Source organism: Stylophora pistillata, chromosome 1 (genome assembly GCF_964205215.1).
Source record: "Stylophora pistillata chromosome 1, jaStyPist1.2, whole genome shotgun sequence".
In the NCBI taxonomy this organism is placed as follows: Eukaryota; Metazoa; Cnidaria; class Anthozoa; order Scleractinia; family Pocilloporidae; genus Stylophora; species Stylophora pistillata.
In genome coordinates, this window is record NC_142519.1 from 16799585 (window position 1) to 16824758 (window position 25174).

The 25174-nt window shown below is 40.7% G+C and overlaps 2 protein-coding genes and 1 pseudogene across 4 annotated transcripts; 1 reads left to right on the forward strand and 2 right to left on the reverse strand.

Moving 5' to 3' along the window:
* Nucleotides 1–145: 145 nt before the first annotated feature.
* LOC148741445 (protein sax-3-like) lies at nt 146–25160 on the reverse strand. Of its 3 annotated transcripts, none has more exons than XM_088761196.1 (7): nt 24938–25160; nt 5132–5282; nt 4568–4924; nt 4003–4341; nt 3029–3367; nt 1716–1864; nt 146–1305 (listed from the first exon to the last, which is right to left on the reverse strand). In XM_088761196.1, exons 2-7 carry the CDS (start codon nt 5253–5255, stop codon nt 1192–1194), a joined length of 1422 nt encoding a protein of 473 aa, XP_088617322.1. In that variant the 5' UTR covers nt 5256–5282; nt 24938–25160; the 3' UTR covers nt 146–1191. The 3 variants fall into 3 exon arrangements, with proteins under 3 accessions (XP_088617322.1, XP_088617327.1, XP_088617332.1); XM_088761201.1 differs by having other exon boundaries at nt 146–1001; nt 24938–25158; XM_088761206.1 differs by having other exon boundaries at nt 146–1001; nt 4604–4924; nt 24938–25157.
* LOC148741446 (uncharacterized) lies at nt 16036–20149 on the forward strand (annotated as a pseudogene).
* Nucleotides 20249–21302, reverse strand: LOC148741447 (uncharacterized). Its single transcript, XM_088731827.1, has 3 exons — nt 21109–21302; nt 20496–20666; nt 20249–20399 (listed from the first exon to the last, which is right to left on the reverse strand). Exons 1-3 carry the CDS (start codon nt 21300–21302, stop codon nt 20249–20251), a joined length of 516 nt encoding a protein of 171 aa, XP_088587953.1.
* Nucleotides 25161–25174: the final 14 nt, after the last annotated feature.

Genomic DNA, 25174 nt, shown 5'->3' on the forward strand with positions numbered 1-25174 from the left:
TTTGGGGGTGTAGGAATTTTTCTTTGAATACCGGAGGTGACACTTTTATATCGCGAAAATGCGTGGACAAAGTTTGGCTCTCTCTAAAAAACAGGCGTTATACGGCTAGGGACCACTACGTACTTTTACTAACAGTTGCTGGAAATTCCTGAAATACCGCTTTTAATGGTTAACTTGCATTCTAGCTCTAGCTCCAAAAATTAACAAATGATCATCATCAATTGAATCTACTCGTAGCTACTTTACAAAATGTATTTCGTGCTAAGAAAATCTATAGTTTCAAAATTTACAGGTTATAAACCTAGAAATTTACTTTTCAATTGCTTATTCAATTATCTTAATGTCCTGTGTATCACTAACATCGTCAATTCTCGTCTCTCCTTCGGTTCTGGCTTGTTTCTTTCTAATCAGCAATAAATAATAAAGGCACGTGGCGAATTTTAAAACATTGAGAAGAACCCATCATCAAGTCAAATCATAGTAGAGTTTGGAATTTAAAAATTGCAATAAAGTTTCTCTCTGAACTACAGAAAAATCGATTCTTTACAGTAAGGCAAATGCAAGCTGTAAGTACTACTCGATCAAGAATTGATGTTTAAGCGCAGTGTAAAAGAAAGCTAAAGTCGGCCCATGAGTCGACTGACTATGACCGTGACACTTTGCAACCAAGAGAACATCATCAGATCCTGCCGGTTTCATTCCAGAATGAGGCGACCTGCTTCCCCTTCCCTCCCACCCTCGTGGAGTTGTTAGTCCATTAGAGGGTCAGTTAACCACAGGCGACTTTTTCGCCCATGGCACTTTTGTAACACACTACGGCTCCTCTGGAAACCAGAAAGACCCTATCTATCATTGTATTCATATGCACAGCAAACTAATGCTAAGTTATAAGCACTAAGCTAGGATTCTGTTTCTGATCAAGAAACAGAAAATCAACGCAACTTGAACTGTTGAAATTCGTTATTTTCCTCTTCTGGTTCGCTTGCAGTATAGAAAGTGATCTGTCAGCAAATGCGAAAGTATACTGAAATCAATATTGAGAATATAAGAAGGAAGGACTCATTAATTATTTAATATGGAGAATACAGGTGAAGGGACTTCCCTGATGTTGAGAATCTATTACATATTTTTTGCTAAATTATTGGCCGCTTTTGCATGTTTTAATACCTAAAAAAAAAAACGTTCTAAGAATCACTGAGCGGATTTCACGGTTCCCTTACAGGGGAAGGAAGTCATAATACGAGACTTAATCTCCTGAAGTGGAGAGTATCGTTCGAGTTCCAATCTGGGATCCGTAGGGATTTCCTGATGGAGTGAAAGGATAATTGTTAGTTTTGTTGGTGCATTTTACTGTTCAGAAGGAGGGCTAGGTTTGACCTTGACCAAAGGATTATATCATTCCCCGAGTCCACTTTCTCTTTGTCAGCGGTCAGCATCTGTCGGTCGCATAAGAGGGGGCCGAGAAAGAAAGCTTTGGAAACGCAATCGGCCATACTTGATTTCAACGCATCGCGTTTGTTGTTCCCCTTCCCCCGCGAAAAACCCCCACTGATCTCACATTTTAGTTGACAATAGGAGGTTGTGCAGTGGGGGTGGGGGGGGGGGAGGAAGGAGAATGATGAGGGGGAGGTAAGGTGTGCTAGGAATCGACCGTTGAAAAGAAGACCTTTTGATAATTAGAAATTTTAAGGAGATATTCACGCACTTATACATACCTTTCCACGGCGTCTGATAGTTCTGAAGCAAAACCCCACACACATTCCACCGATGAAGGTAGCAATTATAGCGCAAGATAAAATAGTGACACTAATCTGGGAAGAAGTTGAGCATTTTTCCTTTACTGCTTCTAGGTTCATTTTAGATTCTAAAAGGGAAGTGACAACAAAATATTCATACTGCGATGAAAATACTACGGAGGATTGATTTAACCGAAAGACTAGCTAATAATTTCTGACAACTTCGTATGGAGATCATCTAGTTTCTGTTTCTTCAAAGGCCTAACTACGTTCAGCTTACTTAGTTCGCGATTGGCGAGAGGGCGATTTACACGTGCGCGTGAGGGCTAACACGCGTGACTTCTCGCCCGCGCAGAATGACTTTTAGGCTTGGGTTGGACTGTACAGCCCATAAATCACTATTCTTTATCCACTTTACAGTTGGCATGGGAGGACCGGTAGCATTGCAGAAAGTTACTTTAGAACCAACAACAGGGCTTTGGTTCAAGGGATCTTGAAAAATATTTGGGTATCTGGAATCTATTACATATTCGTATTCCTGAAACTTTCACCTCTCATATTTGTAAAAACTAAAATTTTTTGAATCGTTTCTGGGATTTTCCGAGGTTAAAATCTCTTTAAAACCGATGTTTTGACCAGTTTTACTGGTCTTCCTCAGGCTGTTTAATTGTTGTCAATATGGCGGATTGTTTAGTCTTTCAGCTTGGTGACCGCACATGACGTTTCGTGATTATTACACGACGTTTAAATGATGTCAGATTGCGCGGGAAATGTAGTCTGAGGTCTGTCAAGTACTTCTACTTTTGCGATAATTTACTGCCTTTTACAGTCTTTTTTCATGATCAGAGAAGGAGTTTAGGACTGGTTGAAAATTCACTGCCTATTACAGCCTTTTTTCATGATCAAAGGAGGAGTTTAGGACTGGTTGAAACATGGAAACAAGTCTTAAACTCCTTCTTTGATCATGAAAAAAGACTGTAATAGGCAGTGAATTATCACAAAAGTAGAAGTACTTGACAGACGTCAGACTACGTTTCCCGCGCAATCTGACATCGTTTAAACGTCGTGTAATAATCACGAAACGTCATGTGCGGTCATCAAGCTGAAAGACTAAACAATCCGCCATATTGACAACATTTAAACAACCTGAGGAAGACAAGTAAAACTGGTCGAAACGTCGGATTTAAAGATATTTAAACCTCGGAAAATCCCAGAAACGATTCAAAAAATTTTAGTTTTTATTACATATTTCTTTGCCATTTTAATCTGTTAAAAATATAAGGAAGTCTTACCCAAGTCTTCTGTGTGCAAGAACGCCTCTGACGATGTCCTCTTACCAGCACTGTTGGTTGCAACGCACTGATATCTACCACTATCTTCCTTCTTTACTTCCGTTATTATCAGCCGACTGTGATTGTTTTTATCGCCTTGGACATTTGCCCTCACATTGGATGTTACTTCAGAGGAATTGTTGTTCTTCATCCATGAGATGGCTGGTGTAGGAATACCCGTGGCAGTGCAGTTGAAAGTTACATTGGAGCCAATGAAAACGCTTTGGTTCATTGGGTTTTCAGCAATCTCAGGAAAAAGAAAATGAGGCGCATTTGTGGTCTCAGGCGGACTAACCTTTTCTACAAAATAAACAGTCAAGAGTCGTATTGTTATAGGCCATTTTACAGTTGTGTACTTAGTTGCCAAGCCTTTGATTCAGAGTGAGGCTAAAGATGACCTTGTTGTGATAGAGACCTGTATCTAGTTAGCATGATAACAAAGTGATTTACATTTGAAAGGCAGCAAGGTTTGTATCATAACAAGGTCATCTCTAGCTTCACTCCCGTTCAAAGGCTTGGCAACCAAGCACACAACTGTAAAATGGACTATTGGTGCGAAAACCCTGAGTAGTGGGTAGGTATTGGGGGGGGGGGGAGGTCGGGGAATGGGGGGGTAATGGGGGAAAAAGTGATAGTCAGGCTACACCATAGAGAAATTGTGACTCTCCGGTGTTGTTCATTTGAATTTAGGTGCATCTTTAAATCAGGACTAAAAAAAAATTGATAACATTAAAAACCAAATGAAGGGGGCAAACTACCCCTTGTTACGCACTTTGCATTCAGGGGTAGGACAAAAAAAAACTTGATAAGATACTTAACAAGGATGGGAGGGGTGCTGGAGGGAGAAGAGGTAAGACGTGGTAAATGCCATTTTTATTGGCCAGAGTAAACTGAATAAAACTGAAAAAAAGTTAAACAATGCAAGGGAGTCTCACCAAAATCTTCTACGTGCAAGAAAGCCACTGACGATGTCTTCTCGCCTGCACTGTTGCTTGCAACGCACTGATATCTGCCACTATCTTCCTTCTTTACTTCCGTTATTATCAACTGACTGTGATTGTTTTTGTCGCCTTGGACATTTGCCCTCACATTGGATGTTACCTCAGAAGAATCGTTGTTCTTCATCCACGAGATGGCTGGTGTAGGAATACCCGTGGCAGTACAGTTGAAAGTTACATTGGAGCCAATGAAAACGCTTTGGTTCATTGGGTTTTCAGCAATCTCAGGAAAAAGAAAACGAGGCGCCTTTGTTGTCTCAGGCGAACTTAAGTTTACTGCAAAATAACCAGTCAAGAGTATCATAGTAAGTGGGTGAAAGCCGGGGAAGGAAAGGGGTGGATAGAGAGATAATCAAGCTAGAAATCAGAGAGATTACACCTGAATTATTACCTAATTTTCGTACCCACTTTTGTTAAAAGGCCAGTTGAAAATCCGTTTTACGACAACCTTAGATGTAGGTAGAGAAAACTGAGAAATAATGATGATAGACATTTACCCTACCCAAATTTAGTTGCTTTGGAATTTTCCTTCTTTCACCTTTACGACGAATTTCGATTGATTTTCTCCTGCAGTATCCAGCATAGTCATTTTCTGCTTCACAAGTGTAGTTCCCAAAGTTTTCTTCAGTCAGATTCTTAAGAAGTAACGGACAACTCAGTTTATTTAGTGGTTGCTTAGGCAGGCATTTGACTCCTATTGGCGTCCCATTAGGATCATACCACTGAATAAACTTGACGAATCTCCTGGGATATAATTTGTCAACAGCCTTTGGCCTCGCTTCACAAATCAGACTTATGGCTGCTCCGATAGGTTGTGTGCGGTCTGGCGGACTTGAGGAGATATTAACTTCAGGTATAACTGGACGAGGAAAGAAATTTAAAAACCACAAATTTTAACAACCGGTAGATCACTAGTAAGTTTGCGGAGCACAGAATTCAGTGAGTAAAATTCTCTCATGGAATGAAGTGTCAACAATTAAAAAAAGGGTTTACTGATCATTATATTCATAATAAAAAAAAAAAAAAAAGGAAAGAAAAAGACCTGGGTAAGAGGTTAAATACCTACCTGTTTTGGTATTACATTTTGCGGCACCACCCGTGACTGATGAGAGACAAAATAGAGAATTGGTAACAAGAACTTGTAACAAGACAAACTTGGCTGTGTCTCTTCTCCAGAATGAGTTGACCATCGTTGATATACTGTCGAATATTTGTTTCTGGTACAAAAAGGAAGGAAGAAAGAAGAGAACTCCTTGTAAATGCAGTCTGTTGTTTTCTTGGTTTCTTTATAATGTACGGCTTCACACACGTACTTTTATTGAAGAACATTGCATGTGCAGCGATTACTACGGTGGCTCTCAAGGGCCATCCACCTACAAAAATTTTCATGACTTTATCGCGCGATAAGTTTTGCTAAGCCCATTCATTCAAAAAATTTTCAATCAACATTATCGCGCGATAGAACACTGTATCGCGCGATAGAACAACTTATCGCGCGATAGAACACTGTATCGCGCGATAGAACAACTTATCACGCGATAGAACACTGTATCGCGGGATAGAACACTGTATCGCGCGATAGAACAACTTATCGCGCGATAGAACACTGTATCGCGCGATAGAACAACTTATCGCGCGATAGAACACTGTATTGCGGGATAGAACACTGTATCGCGCGATAAAACAACTTATCGCGCGATAGAACAACTTATCGCGCGATAGAACAACTTATCGCGCGATAGAACAACTTATCGCGCGATAGAACAACTTATCGCGTGATAGAACAACTTATCGCGCGATAGATAATATTATCGCGCGATAGATAATCTTATCGCGCGATAATTTTATTACTAGCTCCCATGGCCCCACGACCATTAGCACGTGGTCACATCCATAGCAAGATGGCGGACCAAGTTTCGAACGTGAGTAATTGTCCAAGAAATAAAGACTTTTATTCTTGGTTTTTGAGCAAGAGACGGTAATCTTTGGGTTAAATTAAATTATATTTCTATGCTTTCTACGCCTTATATTCATAAACAATCTTTCACCTTATACACCTTATATAGTTTAAAAACGTATCCCTACACCTGATATTCATAAACAATCTTTCAAATATATAGCAATAAAGTCCCTCTCATATCTTTAACCCCACTTACTAAGATAGCATAGAAATATAATTTAATTTAATCCAAAGATTACCGTCTCTTGCTGAAAAATCTAGAATAAAAGTCTTTATTTCGTGGACAATTACTCACCTTCGAAACTTGGTCCGCCATCTTGCTATAGATGTGACCACGTGCTAATGGTCGTGGGGCTCTGGGAGCTAGTAATAAAATTATCACGCGATAATATTATCTATCGCGGGATAAGTTGATCTATCGCGCGATAAGTTGTTCTATCGCGAGATAGAACACTCTATCGCGTGATAAGTTTTTCTATCGCACGATAAGTAGTTCTATCGCGCGATAAGTTGTTCTATCGCGCGATAAGCTGTTCTATCGCGCGATAAGTTGATCTATCACGCGATAAGTTGTTCTATCGCGCGATAAGTTGTTCTATCGCGCAATAAGTTGTTCTATCGCGCGATAAGTTGTTCTATCGCGCGATAAGTTGTTCTATCGCGCGATAGAACACTCTATCGCGCGATGAGTTGTTCTATCGCGCGATAAGTAGTTCTATCGCGCGATAAGTTGTTCTATCGCGCGATAAGTTGTTCTATCACGCGATAAGTTTATCTATTGCGCGATAATGTTGATTGCAAATTTTTTGAATAAATGGACTTAGCAAAACTTATCGCGCGATAAAGTCATGAAAATGTTTGTAGGTGGATGGCCCTTAAGAGCCACCGTAGATTACGTCCTTGATGGCCGTCCATCGCTCCCCTATTTTTTGGTGTCTCTTAAAAGTTGAGCACCTTTTCTTTGAACTGACAAAAAAAAAAAAAAAAAAACAGATCCTGAACTTTGACGGTTAACAGTTAAAATTACCTGAATCATGTATGCATTCCCTGACAAGCCCGGCCACGACAATTTTAATACATCCTTCTAGGAATGATGATCGAATTTAAAAATATTTCTTAATCTATCATTAAGACGGTTCGGCTGGCTGACTGGAAATTAAGTGTCAGTGCTACTCATATGATCAGGCTAAGGGGAAACAAAGTACAAGTTCTTCTTATCATGACCGAAGACTTTGTTTGAGCTGGCGGTATAAGGTAAACCATACGAATATGAACCAATAAATTTGTTTCCTCTAATCTTTCAAATCTCATCATGATAAGACCTCTAACATCTCCGCGGCTGAAACAACATGAAAACTGCATCTTTAAAATCCGGATGCATTTCGCAACTGAATATTCGGCCACCGTTATAATTGTTTTACTTTTTGATCCCAATTACTGCAATTAATCGTTGGAACTTCTGAGTGAAGTTAGCAAACAGCGCACTAGAATCCTCCGTCGTAGCGCAAGGATCTTCTCATCTCGGGGCGACGGAAATATCGTAGCGCAGAGGTAAAGTACGATCTTTTGTTTGTAAAATAATTTAAAAACACATTTGATGTTGTCTTGTAAGTTCTCCTTCACTCGTGTCACTCGAGTAAACAGCCTTTAGGCTCGAAACAAAGTTCATATGGGGGCAAACTGTTAGGTTACAAAGAAACCTAACTTTCGTATAAACCTTGGGAAAGTTTACACGAAAGTTTTTTATGATTTGGTAACCATTTTCAAATAACCCATCGATTGAAATTTCTTCGTTAATTCGAATCGACAGGAAAATTTAGCCGATTGATTTGGCAAATGGTGAATTAGCATTTGGCTGGCTTCAGTTAGGAGTGATCAAAATTTCTTCCGTTCGTTAATTAACACGAACATCTGGCATAAAATGTCTTCCAAAGTAAACGATAGCCACGGAAACACATTGATTTGAATGAATGTTAAAAGTAGATTAAGGTGGAAGGCTGGGAAGAAATAGCTTCCATATCCCAGAAGGTCAGCAGGTCTAGCGCTATGCAGAAATCCGACCGATGAAAAAGAGCCGGCATCTTCAAGATTTTTTCTTTTTTTTAATTGCAAAATTGCTGAATTAAGCTAAGCTGTTCTAACACACATCGCTGAGGACTTTTATTGGGCCAAAAAGTGTTTCTTAAAGAAAAAAATTACTACTGTAACTTCTGATCCAGTGTTATGCGCGCTCGCTTTTCATATCCTCATGTCTGACATACTGCCATAACAAAGGAATGAACAGACAACCGCTTCCCGCAGAGAGAAAGAAAAAATATATATAAAAGAGAGCATCATTCTCAAGTTGAGTTCTATATTTCTGTTGGATCAATCGAGCAAAGGTACAGATGTTGTGGCCAATGTCCGTGGCGTGATGATTGCGCATTCATGAAATTTAAAACTGTTATATGAGTGGCATTAGATATCGAGGCATTTAGATATCGAGTAACATAGATTTCAAACGGACTCGGCTTTTCGTCGTGGTGTTAAATATCCATGTGTTTTTGAAGGCGATTAAAAAACATATAAACCTTGAGCTTTGAAATTGTTTCGTTTCACATACTGTTGGCTCAACAAATTTGCATTCAAAGCCGACGTAGTTTTCTATTCATTCGGCTACATTTGTGGAGAACGGAGTTTTAAGGTAATGAGCGCTTATAGAAATACCCCGCAAGTCTTCTCTATGGTGGCTACGCTAATTCTAACCAGAATCCCTGCAGCTTTATGCAAGTCAAGACAAGAACACTGCGAGAGAAGAATGTTTCGTACGTCTCTTACGGGTAGAAAATGGAGAATGTTTCTCATAAAAGACCATTAAAAAAAAAAAAAATTACAAAAAGGAAGATCTTGAAGCAAAAAAAAAAATAATAATTAACGTTATACTCACCTCAGTATGGTCTTTCAGGTGTCAACTGAAACTAACTCAAGCGGATGTCGTACAATGCAGGACGCGCAAAACTTTTTATAATTGAATGCCATTTGACACATTTCATCAAACTGACATACATTAGGAAAACAGATGTTTTGGGAGAAAATTTGACTCTAAGACACGCCACTTCAGGAGGGTGCAGAACCTCTGTAAATAATCAAAACTTAATGTCTGTTCCCAAGTAGCCTGCTTGCATTCAATTCAAGCGCGAGAATCAGCGCGACGAATATTCAGTCTCCACATTGGACGGGTGGAAGATCTGGGACGAGTGACTTAGCGAGGGGGAGGGGGAGAAGGAGGGGGAGAAAGAGAAAAACCTCCCCCACCCCTCCCCCTCGCTTTTTCACTCGTCCCAAATCTTCCACCTGTCAAATATGGCGACAAATATTCACCGCGTTAAGTCTCACGCTTGAAAACACAAAGCACCGCCTGCAAGCGGTGGAAAACAGTTAGCTTTGTTTTACAGAGAGTCTCGATGATTCCCTAGACTTAGTCGAGGGAGACATTGAAGCTCTCGGGTGGGGTCAGATCAAATATACTGGCAGGATTTTGGGCATATTGTCAGAGCATCGAGTATAATGCCGGCATTATGACTGAAACTATTGAAAATTCCCTTGACGGGCAGTTCAGTAAGAGATAGATATCTGTGGCCTGAATACTGTCGGCTGCACTATTAAGGATTTGATTTATAAGATGCTGTGTTCTGAAGCTCATAGTTTTAGACACAATGCCATGTTTTCAGGGGTGACGCTCAAGTGTAAATAAATGTACTCAAATTTTCGAATACAATTTATCTGACTCTCCCCTCGAGAAAACCGTAAACTAACTGTTCCCCGAACTGTGACCACCAGACCAGACATTTAAGTGCTTTGTTATACTTCCAGTGGAAAAACCTAGTGGGCTAGTAAAAAAAGGAGCGTTTTAAATGTGTGTAGAACAATTCAGTTTTTGTATTATGCAAACGAGGAAAATGGTGCATTTATACGTTGTGCATTTAAAATGATAAACTTCAAAATCTATATGTTCTTTGGACTTGGCACCATACGTGTGAAACAGAGAAGATAAAAGATCACAATACCTTTTACACTGTTGCCAGGGAAGCGCTCTTCCTTTTTTCAATTTCGACTAAACTTTCTGTAAAAATCATTTATATTTCAAAAAGAACTGCTCTACTCCTTTCGGTGAACTTTCCTTGACTCTTTAGAGTGACTACGTACCTAATTTCTCCTTGCAAGATCACTCCAAAATCAAACTTTAAGGTCACGCTAATAAATGGAAATGATCATTGATCAAGTAAAGAAGCTCTCGATTGCTCAAAGCAAGGTCGGTACTCAGGGGCGACGGGGTAAGGAGACTGCACAATACACAGGTAGTTTGCAGTAGCCTGCAGTACAAGCGTCATTTTTTTTGCATTTTTCAGGCGACGGAGGCCAGGCACGGGTTGATTGCGAGGAGTGAGACGTGCGCGGGGGGAGGAGCGTGTCTCTCTCCGCGCACTTACCTCACCTTTGTGTATGTTCGCCGGAAAAACGCAAGAAAACCGTTCATTCTGCTGGCTAGGGTGACCGGTTTTATGCACTGTTTGAACAAATTATCGACATGTATATATGCACGATCCTTCGCAGTAAAGCACTATTTGAGCAATAGTGAAAATCAGACCTGAAAAAAATTTCAGGCCTGTACGGGATTCGAACCACTGACCTCTGCGATACTAGTGCAGCGCTCTACCAATTGAGCTAACAAGCCAACTGGGAGCAGGCCATCAAATTAATTCGACATAAACCCGTAGATGATAAATCAAACAACAACAAACATATGAAACATATATATGAACTGCAGTTATGAAACGTATATATGCACGATCCTTCGCAGTAAAGCACTATTTGAGCAATAGTGAAAATCAGACCTGAAAAAAATTTCAGGCCTGTACGGGATTCGAACCACTGACCTCTGCGATACTCGTGCAGCGCTCTACCAATTGAGCTAACAAGCCAACTGGAAGCAGGCCATCAAAAAAAAAAATTTCAGGCCCGTACAGGCCTGAAATTTTTTTCAGGTCTGATTTTCACTATTGCTCAAATATTGCTTTACTGCGAAGGATCGTGCATATATACGTTTCATAACCGCAGTTCATACATATGTTTCATATGTTTGTTGTTGTTAAATTATCGACATATCGATCAATTTGACAAATGTATATTACAAGGGAAACTCATGCTGTTAATTCAAATCTTAAAAAATAAGTCATAAGAAGAGTATCTTTTGATTGCAGGAAACTGGCTCAACGAGTGAAATCGTCTTTTAAAATGAGATAAGAGCCAGACTTTTCTTGGTGATGATAGACTCGCTAGTCACTTTCATAGTAAATCTAACACCTCGCAGATAACAATTTCGCTCCTTCTTTAATGCGGTATAAAACGTAAACATTGGCTGCTTAACTTTTACTCCCGACGAACTTCCGCGATGGTCTGCAGTTTCCTCCCCAAATGCCAACCAAAACAATCGACCAAATTTAATAACAATTTATTCTACGGAAATCACAGGCGGCCCAAGCGTGCTGTGTGTGATTTTGTGGAATAAAGGTCATTAACAGGAATAGATAACGGATTGTAATCGAAAAATTATAAAAAAATGAAGATAAAATTCAAAAAGAGAATAAAAGCGAGGAATATGACGTCCCCTTACACTTTTTCCGTAGTCGCTTTGTCGCCGATGGTCCTTTTAACGCTGTTTTGGCGATTTTCTTTGTAACGCTGTGGTGCTACCAGTCAACTGTATCTAGCAAAACGGCAAGGCCGAAAAATTCAACCGGTCCCGAACACCAACTGTCGCCACTCGATAGCCGATAAATTCCACAAAAGTCGACCGATGTCCCTCAAATTTCCGCCCGCGAAAGGGCATAGGGCAAGATAAGGACTGGACTGCACTGGACTGGACTATTTTTTTTGGACGATTTTATGAGGGGGAGGCACACCTTTAGTACTCAGGGAGGGGTGGGTGCAGGCGACAAGTACTGAGAGAGGGGTGGGGGAAGAGTGTTATTACTCAGGGAGGGGTGGTAGGTGGTTGTAATTGTAAACGCTACTGGTTAATGGAGCTTTTACTCGGTTCTGTCCTGGTGTACCGGTTCACAAGGGAATTACCATTGTTCTTTCTTTGTTTAGGAGTTATCGGTTAGCTATTGTGTATTGTTTGGTCTTTTGTATTGGCTCTTGTGAACCGGTTCACGAGGACAGAACCTTTTACTCGATCGTAATAATTATTGACTGTTTTTCAACTGGCGCGCGGAAGAAAATTTAGTAGTGAGCAATAAAGACAATAGAGTGTTTAGATCTCGGAACTATCGGTCTGATAGTTGCCCCTTGGAAATTTGATGTTCTTGAAACTAGCATATTTGTTTTAAGAACATCAAATTTCCGCGGGGCAACTATCAGCCGATAGTTCCTCGACAGAAACACTCTATTGTTTAACTAGGTATTTCGGTGTAATGCGAAATTCTGTGATCTCGTCTGATAAGATCACGGACAAAAGGAAGATAGATAAATTCAGTAATAACATACCGTATACACAAAGGAAAACGTGAAGCAACTGATAGTGCATACACAAGTCGACTCAAAAAGCACACGGATAACTCAACAATGGTGGATCGTAAACGCAGTATTTTAAATATAAATTAAAGTCCAGTGTTTACTTGGCACTTTCGCTTTCGCATAACGGAAATTCCGAGATCTCGTCTGATAACATCAATGACAAAAGGAAGAGAGATAAATCTGGTAATTTACACACTGTATACACGTTTTTCGAGGTGTGCGTTTTCAAGGTGTGCGGTGTGCGGTGTGCGGTGTGCGGTGTGCGGTGTGCGGTGTGCGGTGTGCGGTGTGCGGTGTGCGGTGTGCGTTTGCGAGGTCTGTGTTAACGAGACACCTCAGAGAATATTGCTTTGTACGATTGTACCAAAAATGATTTCATATAAAAGTACAAACGTTAAAATTGCGATAGCGCTTGTGAATTCTATATTTGCGGCTAAAGTCAAGGGCCAAGGAACGGAAATTCTGTGATCTCGTCTGATAACGTCAATGACGAAAGAAAGATAGATAAATCTGGTAATTACACAAAGGAAAACTGATGGTGCACAAGTCGACTCAAAAGGCACACGCATAACCCATGCCAGACTGGTAACTCAACAGTGGAGGATTGTAAACGCGATATTTTCAAGAAGAATTAAGAGGAAATGAGGCCAAAAATCGCACATTTTCAAAATATGGTGGCAATAGCCGAAAAATCGATTTGGCTCATATTCTCAAGTTAGGTAGGCCTTATGGTGAAACAAAGCACTGCATACTTCGTTTGGCTGAATATCGATTTATTTTCGAGAAAATGCATGGATAAAAGCTGAACTTCGCCGCCCAAATGCCGCTTTTGAAGCTCAAAATTTCAGACGAATCTCGGAGCGTCGCGCCACGAATTGAAAACACTTGGAGCGATAAAAACTACCAAATCTTGAAAAACAACATCAATACATAAATTGACAGCAATTTGAGCAATTCTTGGTCATTTATTTACGCAACGTAATTGAATTTATCCGACCTCCTTCTAACAAGATTAAAAATAGGTCAAAAGCAACCTGTTATTTAACTATGTGCTTATACAAAATAATCGACCGAAAATCATGAGCACAGTATGTTGGGTAACAAAAATAAGCCCGGCGAGGGTAGCCAGCGACCTGCAGTCGACAAACAAACCAGTTAGCTCCCCTGGCCCCCTCGAGAGGTTTTGTCAAGACCGCATTGTTTTGATCGACCAATCAACATCGAATGGAAATGTGTGATCAAAACAATGCGATCGGCCAACGGGCCGCAAATGGTTCAAGCAGCCAAATTCGAAATTGGAAAGCCGATCGATCTGGAGATAAAAGCATCGCTAGTGAAAGATCTGTGAGAGGAATTGGGAATCGAGTGAATGGAAATGAAACTGCAACATCTCTGCTTTGATTTTCTGGAGGAATCGAGACTGGTGGTAATTTTTTGGCGGAATTATTCGCTTCGGGCGACGGACACTTCTAAAATAGGTTTCCGGCCTTGTCTTTCTTTTAGCAGTTGAACACCAACATAGCGCTAACTCGCCGAAAACGCTTCAAAAGGGCCTGAGACGCTCGGAATCAAAAAAGAAAACAACAAAGCAATAAGGTAAGCCCATTTTATTTCAAAACAAGACATTTTTTCCTCTCTTTTAAGGCAACCCGATAACATCCCATACAAACCTTTATAAATATAAAACGTTGCGCAACACGTTAAGAGTCACGTCCGCTTTTCTAGCAGTGAGCTTGGGCTGCCTGTGGATAGTCAACACCTCCTACTAATGATTGTTTGCAAAGCGTATCTCAGGGTTTCTCTCTTTCCATTTTGTTGAAAAGGAGGCTGTAATTACTTCAAGCAAGAGATCTTTGTTTAAATATAAGTCTTTAACTAAACCACGAACCAAATGTTGGCAAAATGTTGCTAGTTCAGAAACATGTTTCTCGTGTGCGGAGTAACGCTAATTAATTCAAAATTATGGTCCACAGCAATCGACAACTCCGCAAAAATACAACTTTGGACTGTGAAGCACGTGGCTATAGGAACTAAGGTCGAGTGTTACATAAAGGAAACAGGAGCAAACAATTATTTAACCCCGATCCTTATTGAGTTCATATTTTTATTTTGTAAATTATTGTTTAGGTTGATAAAGCTCATTTTAGGACAAAAAGAACGATGGATAAACTAAGTTCGGTGATTCAAACCTCTCCTTGCTACAATACTACTGTATTTTACTGTTGACAAGTTTTCAACTTCCCTGCACTCTTACTAAATTTTCTTCTGTTGACGGTCTGTAATATTCAAAATGAGTTACAGTCAACCTACCAAACGGAAACTCAGAGGGGTGTTTTTATCGTTAATCGCTGAAACCACACTGAGTATCTGTAGAAACACTTGGTGCTTACTTTGTGTAAGAAGGAACCGGTATAGATGACAATTGCCTCGAATAGAAGTAAGGATTTTAAATAATTTACAAGTATTTTTTAAGACGTTGAAAATTGAATCGTATTTGTTTCCTCTTCTTACTATTTTAATCTCCATTGATTGTTTGATTAATTACAGAAATTACCTTGAAACTGGCATTTTCGTTTACTAATAAAATGAATTGCAGAGGAACTAGAAGATGTCAACTCGGCAACAGCATTGCGTGTCGTTGTCCTCATAAGGATATCTGCTGCTCGTTCAAAACTATAGTAAGAGTACACTGTGACTTCGACAGACGATCCAGGAAACGGGAAACAGTAATTATACCTCTTCTTGCCTGTTCAAGGCGGATTGAGAGCAATTCCGCTGGTCTCGGTTTTTCCGGGCCAGAGGACGAAGTTGACCTAGTTCTTAGCCGAGCAGCCATATTCTCTCCTCCTGCTGACATACATTCCATGACAATTTGTCCCTCGCTTAGTGCAAAGCTTGGTTTGGGGTGAACGAGAGGCTATAGTTCGAGGCGCAGAGTTTCTTCTGATATATCAAACCATGCTCAATAATGTATCTCCATATGATGCATTGATTGGGTTTGGACTTCTATAAGAAGTAGTCATTCACTTCTTAAATTTATTATCTTGGAAGGAAAGATTTAAGGAGATAGGCACAACATGGGCTTGTTTACTTTCTTTTTTCTGGTTAAATCTAGATGTCAATCTTTTCCCGATGGGCGTGAACATTCTGGTCTGACCAGACAACAGGCTTATGTCAAATTTTTCATTACGCATCAGCCACGCTCTATAATATTTCGCCATATAAAGCATTGATGGCTTTAGGCCCGACCATATTTGAGGGAGATAGATCACTACTTGGCTACCTTCTTGGGCAAGAATACTAAATAACGAACTAGTTGAGTTGATTTTTCAAAGCCACTGTTTCCAAAATGCAAGTATTTGATATAGGTATACCGACTCGCACTCGAGTCTGCTGTGTCAGCTGGTGCAATGGTTACTCGAAGCGTTTTTGGAGTTCCGAGATACGCAGAAATGGTTTTTTTTTTTCCAGATGTGAGCTTCTTTGGGACCGAGAGAGACTACATTACCCCTGACTCTGAAAAGAAATATGTTGTCTTTGAGTCGTCCATAAATAAATTGCTGAAAAGGTGCCCCAGTTGTGGAGATATAATAATCGATTGTGAAAGGAAAACAACTGGTAGCATGTTATCAGTTCAATTGAGTTGTAACAGTGGCCATACAGTAAAGTGGGATTCACAGCTAGTAGTGAAACGGAAACCCCTGGGAAATCTATTGTTGTTTGCTGCTATTTAGTTTACAGGTAATACTTTCACTGCAATCAGCCAGTGGGCATCATGCTTTAATCTTCAATTTTTCAGTGAAAGTGTCTTTTATGACACACAGAAAAAGTACTTGTTCCCTGTTATTCATGAGGCATGGGAAGCTGAAAGTAGGAGGAAAATTGAGATTCTCACTGCCAGGGGTGTTGTTAATCTTAATGGCGACGGTCGCTGTGACAGTCCAGGCCATTCTGCAAAGTATGGCACTCACACTTTTATGGATGAGGACACTGGTAATGTGGTGGCATTTCAGGTGGTTCAGGTCACTGAGGTCACATCTTCTAATGCAATGGAGAAAGAAGGATTTACGAAGTACATAGAAATGCTTGAAGGAAAAGATATCACCATCAGTAGGATTGCAACAGATCGCCATGTCTCTATCACCAGTTCCATGGCCAAAGATCACCCAAACATCAAACACCAATATGATGTGTGGCATCTCTCAAGTGGGTGGTAAAGAAGCTGACTCATAAGGCAAATCAAAGGGGATGTGAGGACCTCTCACCATGGATACAATCAATCTCAAACCACCTATGGTGGTCTGCTGCAACCTGCACTGGTAATGTTTTGGCTCTTCAAGAAAAATGGAAGTCACTCTTAAATCACATCTGTAATAAACACATCTGGTCAGGAAATACTCATTTCCACCAATGCTGTCATCAACAAATTTCTCCCTCTGAAGCCAAGAAAGTCTGTTGGCTTAAGCCAAACAGTCAAGCTTTCTTAGCTATAGAGGAAGTGGTCCTAAACACCAAATTGTTGAAGGATATTGCTAAGATTACTGACTTCTGCCACACAGGTAGATTAGAGGTATATCACTCCATGATGCTTATGTATTGGATAGATGAGATAGATAGATAGATAGTTTATTAGAATATCGAACATGGCAGTCCGTAGACTGAATTGCGTCACAATTACTTAGAACTAGGAATAAATGAGTTCCAAATACAAATTGAAATTATAACAAAATCATAAATGCGAAAAACTCTCTATATATGAATATGTACAAACTAGTCTAAAAAAAAAAAATTTATGTACACATACTTGGAATAAAAGTGTTCTTAAAACGATTTGTATGTGTACGGGGCATGGCATAAGCCCTGGACTGTCTTAGATTATATCTGTGTTCTCTCTTAGGAGGTAAGACAGGCACGAGTTTGTGATCCGGGCATGACGTGATAGACTCGAAAAGCTTGCTACACAGAGCCACGCGTCTCGCATGCAAGGTTACTAAGTCGAACCTGCCCCAACATTCGAAATATGACGCATAAGGACAAATGATGGAGAGCGCTCTCTTTTGCACACGTTCAATGTCGTCACTAAGATACTGTGGGAGCGCGTGATGGAAAACTGGCGCACAGTACTCTAAAACAGATTTTATCACGGTGCAATAAAAATTTATAATGACGCTCAGTGGAACGTTGGCGCGCTTTAGAAGAACAATAAAATAAAGGCGCTTGTTCGCTTTCTTAATGCACTCTGAGATATGTTCGTTCCATTTTAAATCTGAGCTAATAGTGACTCCTAGGATTTTAACACTGTTTGATACTGATAGTTCCTTGCCATTAATCACAATTGGTGGAAAATTGTGAGTGTTCCTTTTAAAGTCAATGCGCATCTCCTTGCATTTATCGGCGTTCAGTTCCATCCTATTTTCGATCGACCACGCTTCAACAGCGGAAACTGCGCTTTGTACATCACTGGTCAAACCTCGTGGTATCGTTTGGGCGATAGTCGTGTCGTCTACGTACTTCCAAGTGAACGCGTCGACCTCACGATCGTTGACCATTAATAAGAACAACCAGGGACCAAGCTTGGTCCCCTGTGGTACCCCGGCGGGGAGTGAGCCCCACTCTGACCTGCAGTCTGATGACAACCTGACACGTTGTTTCCTGTCTGACAGAAAATCCAGCACCCAGACGCGAACCCACCGTGGCATGTCCAAGGTTTCGATCTTTCTGGCCAGCAAATTGTGATCAATAAGATCAAAAGCCTTACGATAGTCGAAAAATACCACTCTAACAGCTGCGCCTGTGGCGTCAGTGGCTTGTGACCAGTTATGTACCATGGAAATCAGAGCGTACAAGGTGGAGGATCTTGGAATACCGCCATATTGGTTCGGTTCTATGATCTGCAACACCGCTGGACTGACGTATCTGAGTACCACAAAATCTTCCGCAACCTTAGAGATAGCGGGCGTCAAGGAGATAGGAAGCAGGTGCTTAGTAGCATCTACCACGGGTTTTTGCTTAGGGAGAGGCACCACGTCCGCAAGCTTCCAAGAGGCAGGAAGCCTTTGTTCTCTAAAGCTCGCGGTCAGTATAGATGTAATAGGCTGTGCGAGAATCACTGCATATTCCCTCAAAAGCCAGTCACCGATGTCGTCAGGTCCAGCTGCCTTCCTCGGGTTTAGATTGGTTAGAGCGTGTAGGACATCAATTTCCGTAATTAAAGGCATATCGGAGTCCTCCACTACAGTAGGGACAGCGTATAGGGGTTGGTAATGCTTCATGGGTTCTAAGAACACAGCGTTGATAGCGTTAGCTAGTTCAACGTCACTTAGGCGATCGAAACTGTCCCCGAGCTGAAGGTTGGAAAGGAGACTTTCAGAAGATGACGCAGGATTCATACCGGCGATTCGTTTAACTGCGCTCCACCACTGCGAGGGCTTGATGTTCTTTAAATTATTCACTTTGCTTGCATAGTATTTACTGCGAAGTGACTTACGCGTGCGGTTGACGTCATTTCGATATCGCCGGTATTGATCCCTGTCTCCATTGTGGAAGGCGTGTTGACAGAGCTTAATGAGGTTCTTGAACCGCTCAGTAACCCACGGGGGATCATTCAGGTGAAGTCTGACATGTATAACCGGCATTAAGTGGTGGAGACCAATTTTGATGAAATCCGTAAACAGCGCCAATTTAGCCTCGCAGTTAGATGCTTCGCTAACCACTGACCACTCGATAGACGCAAGGAAACGCCCAAACTCGGACGTGCGACTGGCCCGAGTGTCCCGCTTGGAAAGGATTCTTCTACTTGGGCCTTCCCTTGGAGCAGGAGTTGTTGGGTGCACGAAGACACGTGAGCATTTCTCATACCAGGGCATGGCTGCTAGGACCCAGCTTGCTGCTATTGACAATAATCACAACACCGGCCGTAGACAAGCTGTAATAAAGTCTGGAGCACAGGAAGGCCTGGCACGCTACAAACTTTGCTTTCCCAAGGCAAACAAGCGATGGGTTGTAAAACCCGTAATTGAAAAGAAATCCTACGAATATTTGAGAGATTTACTCGCTCGGGTTGTTCAACGATGTGAAGCGGGAAACAGAATTGCTCAACCAATACCTGTTCTTTTACCGAGAAATATAGCCGCAGAGCCAACACCTCCGAAGGCAGACATCATTGATAACCATTGTTCAAGATTTAATATGTAAATTAAAAGCCACAAAGAATGTTTTTGTTTGGTGATTTAACTCAAAGGGATTCTCATATATGTTCAAATTTTCTGTTTAAAAACTATATATCAAAGACATACTAGTTTAAAGTTGTCAGAAGGAGCCCGGAGGTTGTTCATAAAAGTAGGAGAAACTAGATAGCTCTTCTTTAATAATCAATTCACTGATTTACTTTACGTTATTGAATGCAATACAATATTCCATCACAAATCTCTATAGTTGAGAGAAGCACTTGTGTTCATCATCGGCAATTATATTTAAAGAAAAATTAACGAATTAACAAATGGAGCATATCACAGAGTATTGGAAGGAGTAATGCAAAAATAACTAATTTTCTTATTCTGTAATCAGGCCTTTGTAGAAGGGTTCAATGGATTGTAAAATATATTATTGTACAACTATGTACATCATGTCAGTGCTTTAGTTTATAAGATAAAACTTTTCATCAAATCATTCGTCAGCATATCGAAAACCTTCAAAGGCAAACTCTTCTTCTGGCCCTGGTGGAAGATAAAAGTTTCGTCTACACATAACTGCACATGATGGTAGAACTATCCTGATTTCCTTGCCCAGTATTCCCCAGCACCACCGAGCCAGCTGTCTGTAAGCAATATGTCGAAATAATTTATGTTCAGGGCCATCGTATGGATCTTTGTACTGTTGCTTGTACTGATATCAGGTAGTCTGTAGGACCCACCTGTTTATGCAAACTGGATGAAAACCTAGATGCTGCGTAATGCATTTTGGTTCCTCTTGACATTCACCACTAGTTACTGCCGCAATAATTTTATTTTTCACTGCCGCTATTTCCTGACAGCAAATACAGGCCTCCACTCTTCCCATAACCTGGCAGTTTTCACACGAACACCTAGATTTTAGAAAATGCTCCGCGGTTAAAAAAAATTATAAACTGACGCTGTCTCAGGGAATAAAATGTGTTTAGGCTCTTGGATTACGTATTTTTAGTGGTATGGACAGTGTATAAAGTATTCACTTACTTATACGTAGTTTGTACAAGGAAAAATAAACGCTGGTCCGAACGGGGATTTTGGGATCCTACCGCTTAGATCTTGTCAGTACTATTACAATCTTGACCTCGAAAGCGACACTGAAAGCTTTGAATCGTACACACACTGCATGAAATGAATCGTCTACTTAGTCGTACTACAGAGCCAAATAAAACAAGATACCAAAAATAAGGGTACACACCTGAGTTAAGTATCTTTTATTCATTCTCTTTTTGTACGAATACACTGAAAGCAGTACATGCACATTATTGTATGAAAACATCGCAGTCGCATGTTACATACCAGTCAGAATTTTCCAGTCGCGGATTTGTGTTTTCCTCCTCGCTTTCCTCGCCCGAAATGCTCTCGTTATCGCTCACGCTTTTATCTGAGTTCCTGCGTGGCTCAAACTGATAAGGCTGAATGGAGAATCTATTTGTAGCACTTTCTTCGTCGTTAAAACTATCGTTAATAGGGGCAGACTCGGATAAATCCATATTTCGCATGTACACTAAACAAGTCCACACCTTCGAGTCTCGCCAGGATCATATTTCTTGACGATTTGACGTCACACGAATACACGCTGACCAATTATGAGCAGGCAGTTAGCTTTCAAGATGGCGGAATTCTAATCGCGTTTTCGCTCTCACTTCAGAAAATATAACTAGGTCAAAACGAACAGCCAGCAAAAAAGGTTATCAGAAATCGAAACAGAATAAACAGGCCAATAATGCCAAATTACTTCACAAATACCCCTGCGTTCCCCTTTAACAAGGCACAGTAGTCTCTGGAGAAGAAGTAGTATGAATGTAAAGCTGTTGAACGTTGGCTTTTACAAACATTTCAGCGAAAATTGTGGTTTTCCAGGTTTGACCCTTGTAAAACTTCCTTTAAATAAACAAATATTCAAACACTACACTTTTCTTTGTCGCACATCGGCAGTGATGTATGATGGGCTATGCCCTTTGCAGATCTTTCGCTCTATTTTTTTGCTCTAAAATGAGCTTTATCCCCCGAAGTACCATGAAACATTCAATTATGATACATTAAATTATGATCGAAGTAAGATAATCGTTTGCTCCTGTTTCGTATATGTAACACACGACCTTAGTTCCTGTAGCCACGTGCTTGATAGTCTAGTGTTTCATTTTTGCGTTTTTCAGTAGACCTCATTTTGAATTAAAGCGCGTTGTTCTGCACGCGAGAAACATGTTTCTGAACTAGCAACATTCCGCTTACATTTGGTTCACGGTTCGGTTGTAGACCTATAATTAAACAAAGATCTCTTACGCGAAGTATTTCAACGAAATGGGTATAGAGAAACCCCGAGATAAACTTTGTAAACAATTATTATCAGGATGTGTTGACTCTCCTACCAAGTTCTATTGCTATTGAGGGAGCAATGCAACAATTTTAGGACTGCAATCCCCTTTTGTGATACAGTATTATGGACGGTAAGACCATATTATGTTAAATAAGCTGTAGATTGGATGTAAAATGCAAAACAATTGAGTTTGTGTGTGAATGTGAACATTTTCGAACAACTGACGGCATCGTCAAATCAGCTCATTTTATCCAACTTTAAAATTTGATTTAATCGCACTGAATCATTTCCCCAAAAAATCCTTTGGAGATCGAAAAGAACCACACTTCGCCTTCCAAAAGCCAGATTTTCAGTCGATTATTTGTTATAGCACATAGCTAAATATCGGGTTACTTTTGACCTATTTTTAATCTTGTTAGAAGAAGGTCGGTTAAATTCAATTAGACTGTGTAAATAAACGATCAAGAATTGCTCAAATTGCTGTGAACATATATGTATTGATGTTGTTTTTCAAGATTTGGTGGTTTTTATCGGTCCAAGTGTTTTCAATTCGTGGCGGGACGCTCCGAGATTTGTCTGAAATTTTGAGCTTCAAAAGCGGCATTTGGTCGAAATCCAGTTATTATCTATTTTCTCGAAAATAAATAGATATTCAGCCAAACGAAGTATGCAGTGCTTTGCTTCACCATAAGGCCTACTCGGGGGCCTACCTAACTTGAGAATAGGAGCCGAATCGATTTTTTGGCTGTTGCCACCAAATGTTTGACCGTTGGTAACATTCGCTCTTAAAGTCCAGTGTTTACGTGGCAGTTTTGTTTTCGCATGGCTAAAAAATTAAAGAAACGTCGCGGCCCAGCGCAAAATGTTGATGTAGGAGAAGTCAGTCGAAAAACCGATGGAGTAAAAGTTCCATTAGCCAGTAGTGTTTACAATTAGAACCACCTACCACCCCTCCCTGAGTAATAACACTCCTCCCCCGCTCCTCCTTCAGTACTTGTCGAGTGCACCCACCCCTCCCTGGGTACTAAAGGTGTGCCTCCCCATTATAAAATGGTTAAAAAAATCGTCCAAAAAATAGTCGAAAAACTCGTCCAAAAAAATAGTCCAGTCCAGTCCAGACCATATTTTACCCAATGGCGTAAGTGAAGTATCATAAGAATTTTTGGCTACGGAACTTGCGGTAGTTTCTCACACGCCCAAAAAGGAAGCGGATTATGTTTAGCTTAGGGATGGTACGTTTTTTATTGGGGGGGGGGGGGGGGTTGGGCCGGGGTATTTTAGAAATTTTTGCCAAAAAAAAGTCGTGGCCCTCCCACTTTCCAAATTGGATTAATGCATGACCCTTCATAAATGCCTAAACAAAAGGATCTGACCCTCCCCCCACCTCCTCCAAGACAAAAACAACCGGAAGTGGAAATAACTGACCGGAAGTGTTGCTCACATAACCGTGTCTGCGCACAAAGCAGTTAATTACGTGGCGTTGAACGATGAAAACTTGAAAATGGGCAAGTATATGCGAGGAATAGAAAAAGGGAAATGCGCTTGTGGAGAATGCCAGAATTTCATGAGGTCAGATAGAGCAACTTGTGGCTATTGTGGCTGTTTGCCGACTCGCCATTCTAAAAAGGATGCCCGCTACTCCTCTGACTCTGTTGGTGGCACATCGGGTGCGGGAACAAGTGAAAGTACAAGTCCAGAGAAGTGGAAAGATGACGATCTGGGGTGGTTCCCGAACCCAAAGGGCGAATATACTGAGTCCTCAAATAGCATTTTGTCAGAAAGGTGAGCTTTATATTGAGTATAGACGAATGTCGTGTAAAGAGATAAGTGGCAAACTTTGTAAATTTTGCGAGAAGGATGAGACTACCAGCGCTCCACTTCCAACTCGACGACCATATCCCGACTATGGCAAGCTAACAAACTTCCATTATCTGTCTTGGAGTGCAACTCCCACCCATGGCCGTGAGCCGGATGACTTCCAGCCTCGAGCTCAGATTAAGCGATTGTTTGAGGAAAGTGAACTAGTCAGTGGGGACAGTGAGGCTATTAGGTTTTCAGATAAATACATTGTCCCCGAAAAGCTTGTAGCGGAGTATGTTGAGCACCTTACCCAGATAAAAATGCGCAAGGAGAAGAAGAAATAGGAGACTGAAACTGGAGCGAATGGAACGGCTGAACCGGGAGTACAATGACATTGACTGGGTTGGACTGTACGACTCCGATACAGTAACTCTGTTACAGCCTTATGTCAGTTTTTCGCTTCGTTTGGTTTAATTGTTTCGTTTTTCTTAGCAATTGATTTAGTTAAGTAGATTATACTGTATATTTTGATTTCAGATCGAATAAACACAGCAAACACAATTATAATCAGTTATACGATTTGCGAGTATTCTTCGACAGTGGATCATCGCTAGAAATGCGAGACATTGGCTATTGCGCAATCAAATTCGAGCCATCTGGCAGCCGGATCGGGATGTAAACATTTATAAGCGTTTATATGGAACATGCAACTGAAAAGCGAATATCTCTTGAAGACGTACAGAAAGTAAAATTGTGCAACTGCAGCTTGGTAGGCTATTATACCACGAGGAAAAATATGTATAGATCATAATAAAGTAAATGAATTTCATGTATACTTGCGAACGTTTATGATCTACCATTCGCCCCCGCAAAATTTCTAAGGATTTGTGTGACATTTAACGAAATAAAGCGAAATCATAGTCAATAAACTACGAATGCCGACGCTGGAGACACGATGGCAAAAATGTGCAAGTGGATATCGTAAACACATAAGACAAATTAACTTACTTGCACTCGTATAGTCCTCGTAGACTAATTTTCATGCATACTTGCTCTGGTTGAAAATTGCACATAAAGCCGATCGACAAATTTCCCTGCTGATCCATCGATAAAATCCCTAAAAATTGCTGAGTTCAAAATGCGATATCTCCACCAAATGTGCTCCAAATTTGTTTCAAAATCCATCGTTGGAAAGCTCATCTATCCCTCGTTTTGGTGGTATAACAATCATTGTGGACAGCGGCC

What these genes read in the sequence shown, in the direction of transcription:
- LOC148741447 (XM_088731827.1), bottom strand. Translation starts at nt 21,302, where the DNA reads ATGGATTTATCCGAGTCTGCCCCTATTAACGATAGTTTTAACGACGAA. An exon ending in CGACTGGAAAATTCTGACTG is followed by an intron (nt 20,667 to 21,108) that starts GTATGTAACATG and finishes TCTAAAATCTAG; the next exon opens with GTGTTCGTGTGAAAACTGCC. An exon ending in CATCCAGTTTGCATAAACAG is followed by an intron (nt 20,400 to 20,495) that starts GTGGGTCCTACA and finishes TATTGCTTACAG; the next exon opens with ACAGCTGGCTCGGTGGTGCT.
- LOC148741445 (XM_088761196.1), bottom strand. Translation starts at nt 5,255, where the DNA reads ATGGTCAACTCATTCTGGAGAAGAGACACAGCCAAGTTTGTCTTGTTA. An exon ending in AAAATGTAATACCAAAACAG is followed by an intron (nt 4,925 to 5,131) that starts GTAGGTATTTAA and finishes TTCCTCGTCCAG; the next exon opens with TTATACCTGAAGTTAATATC. An exon ending in CTTGCACACAGAAGACTTGG is followed by an intron (nt 1,865 to 3,028) that starts GTAAGACTTCCT and finishes CTTCCCTTTTAG; the next exon opens with AATCTAAAATGAACCTAGAA.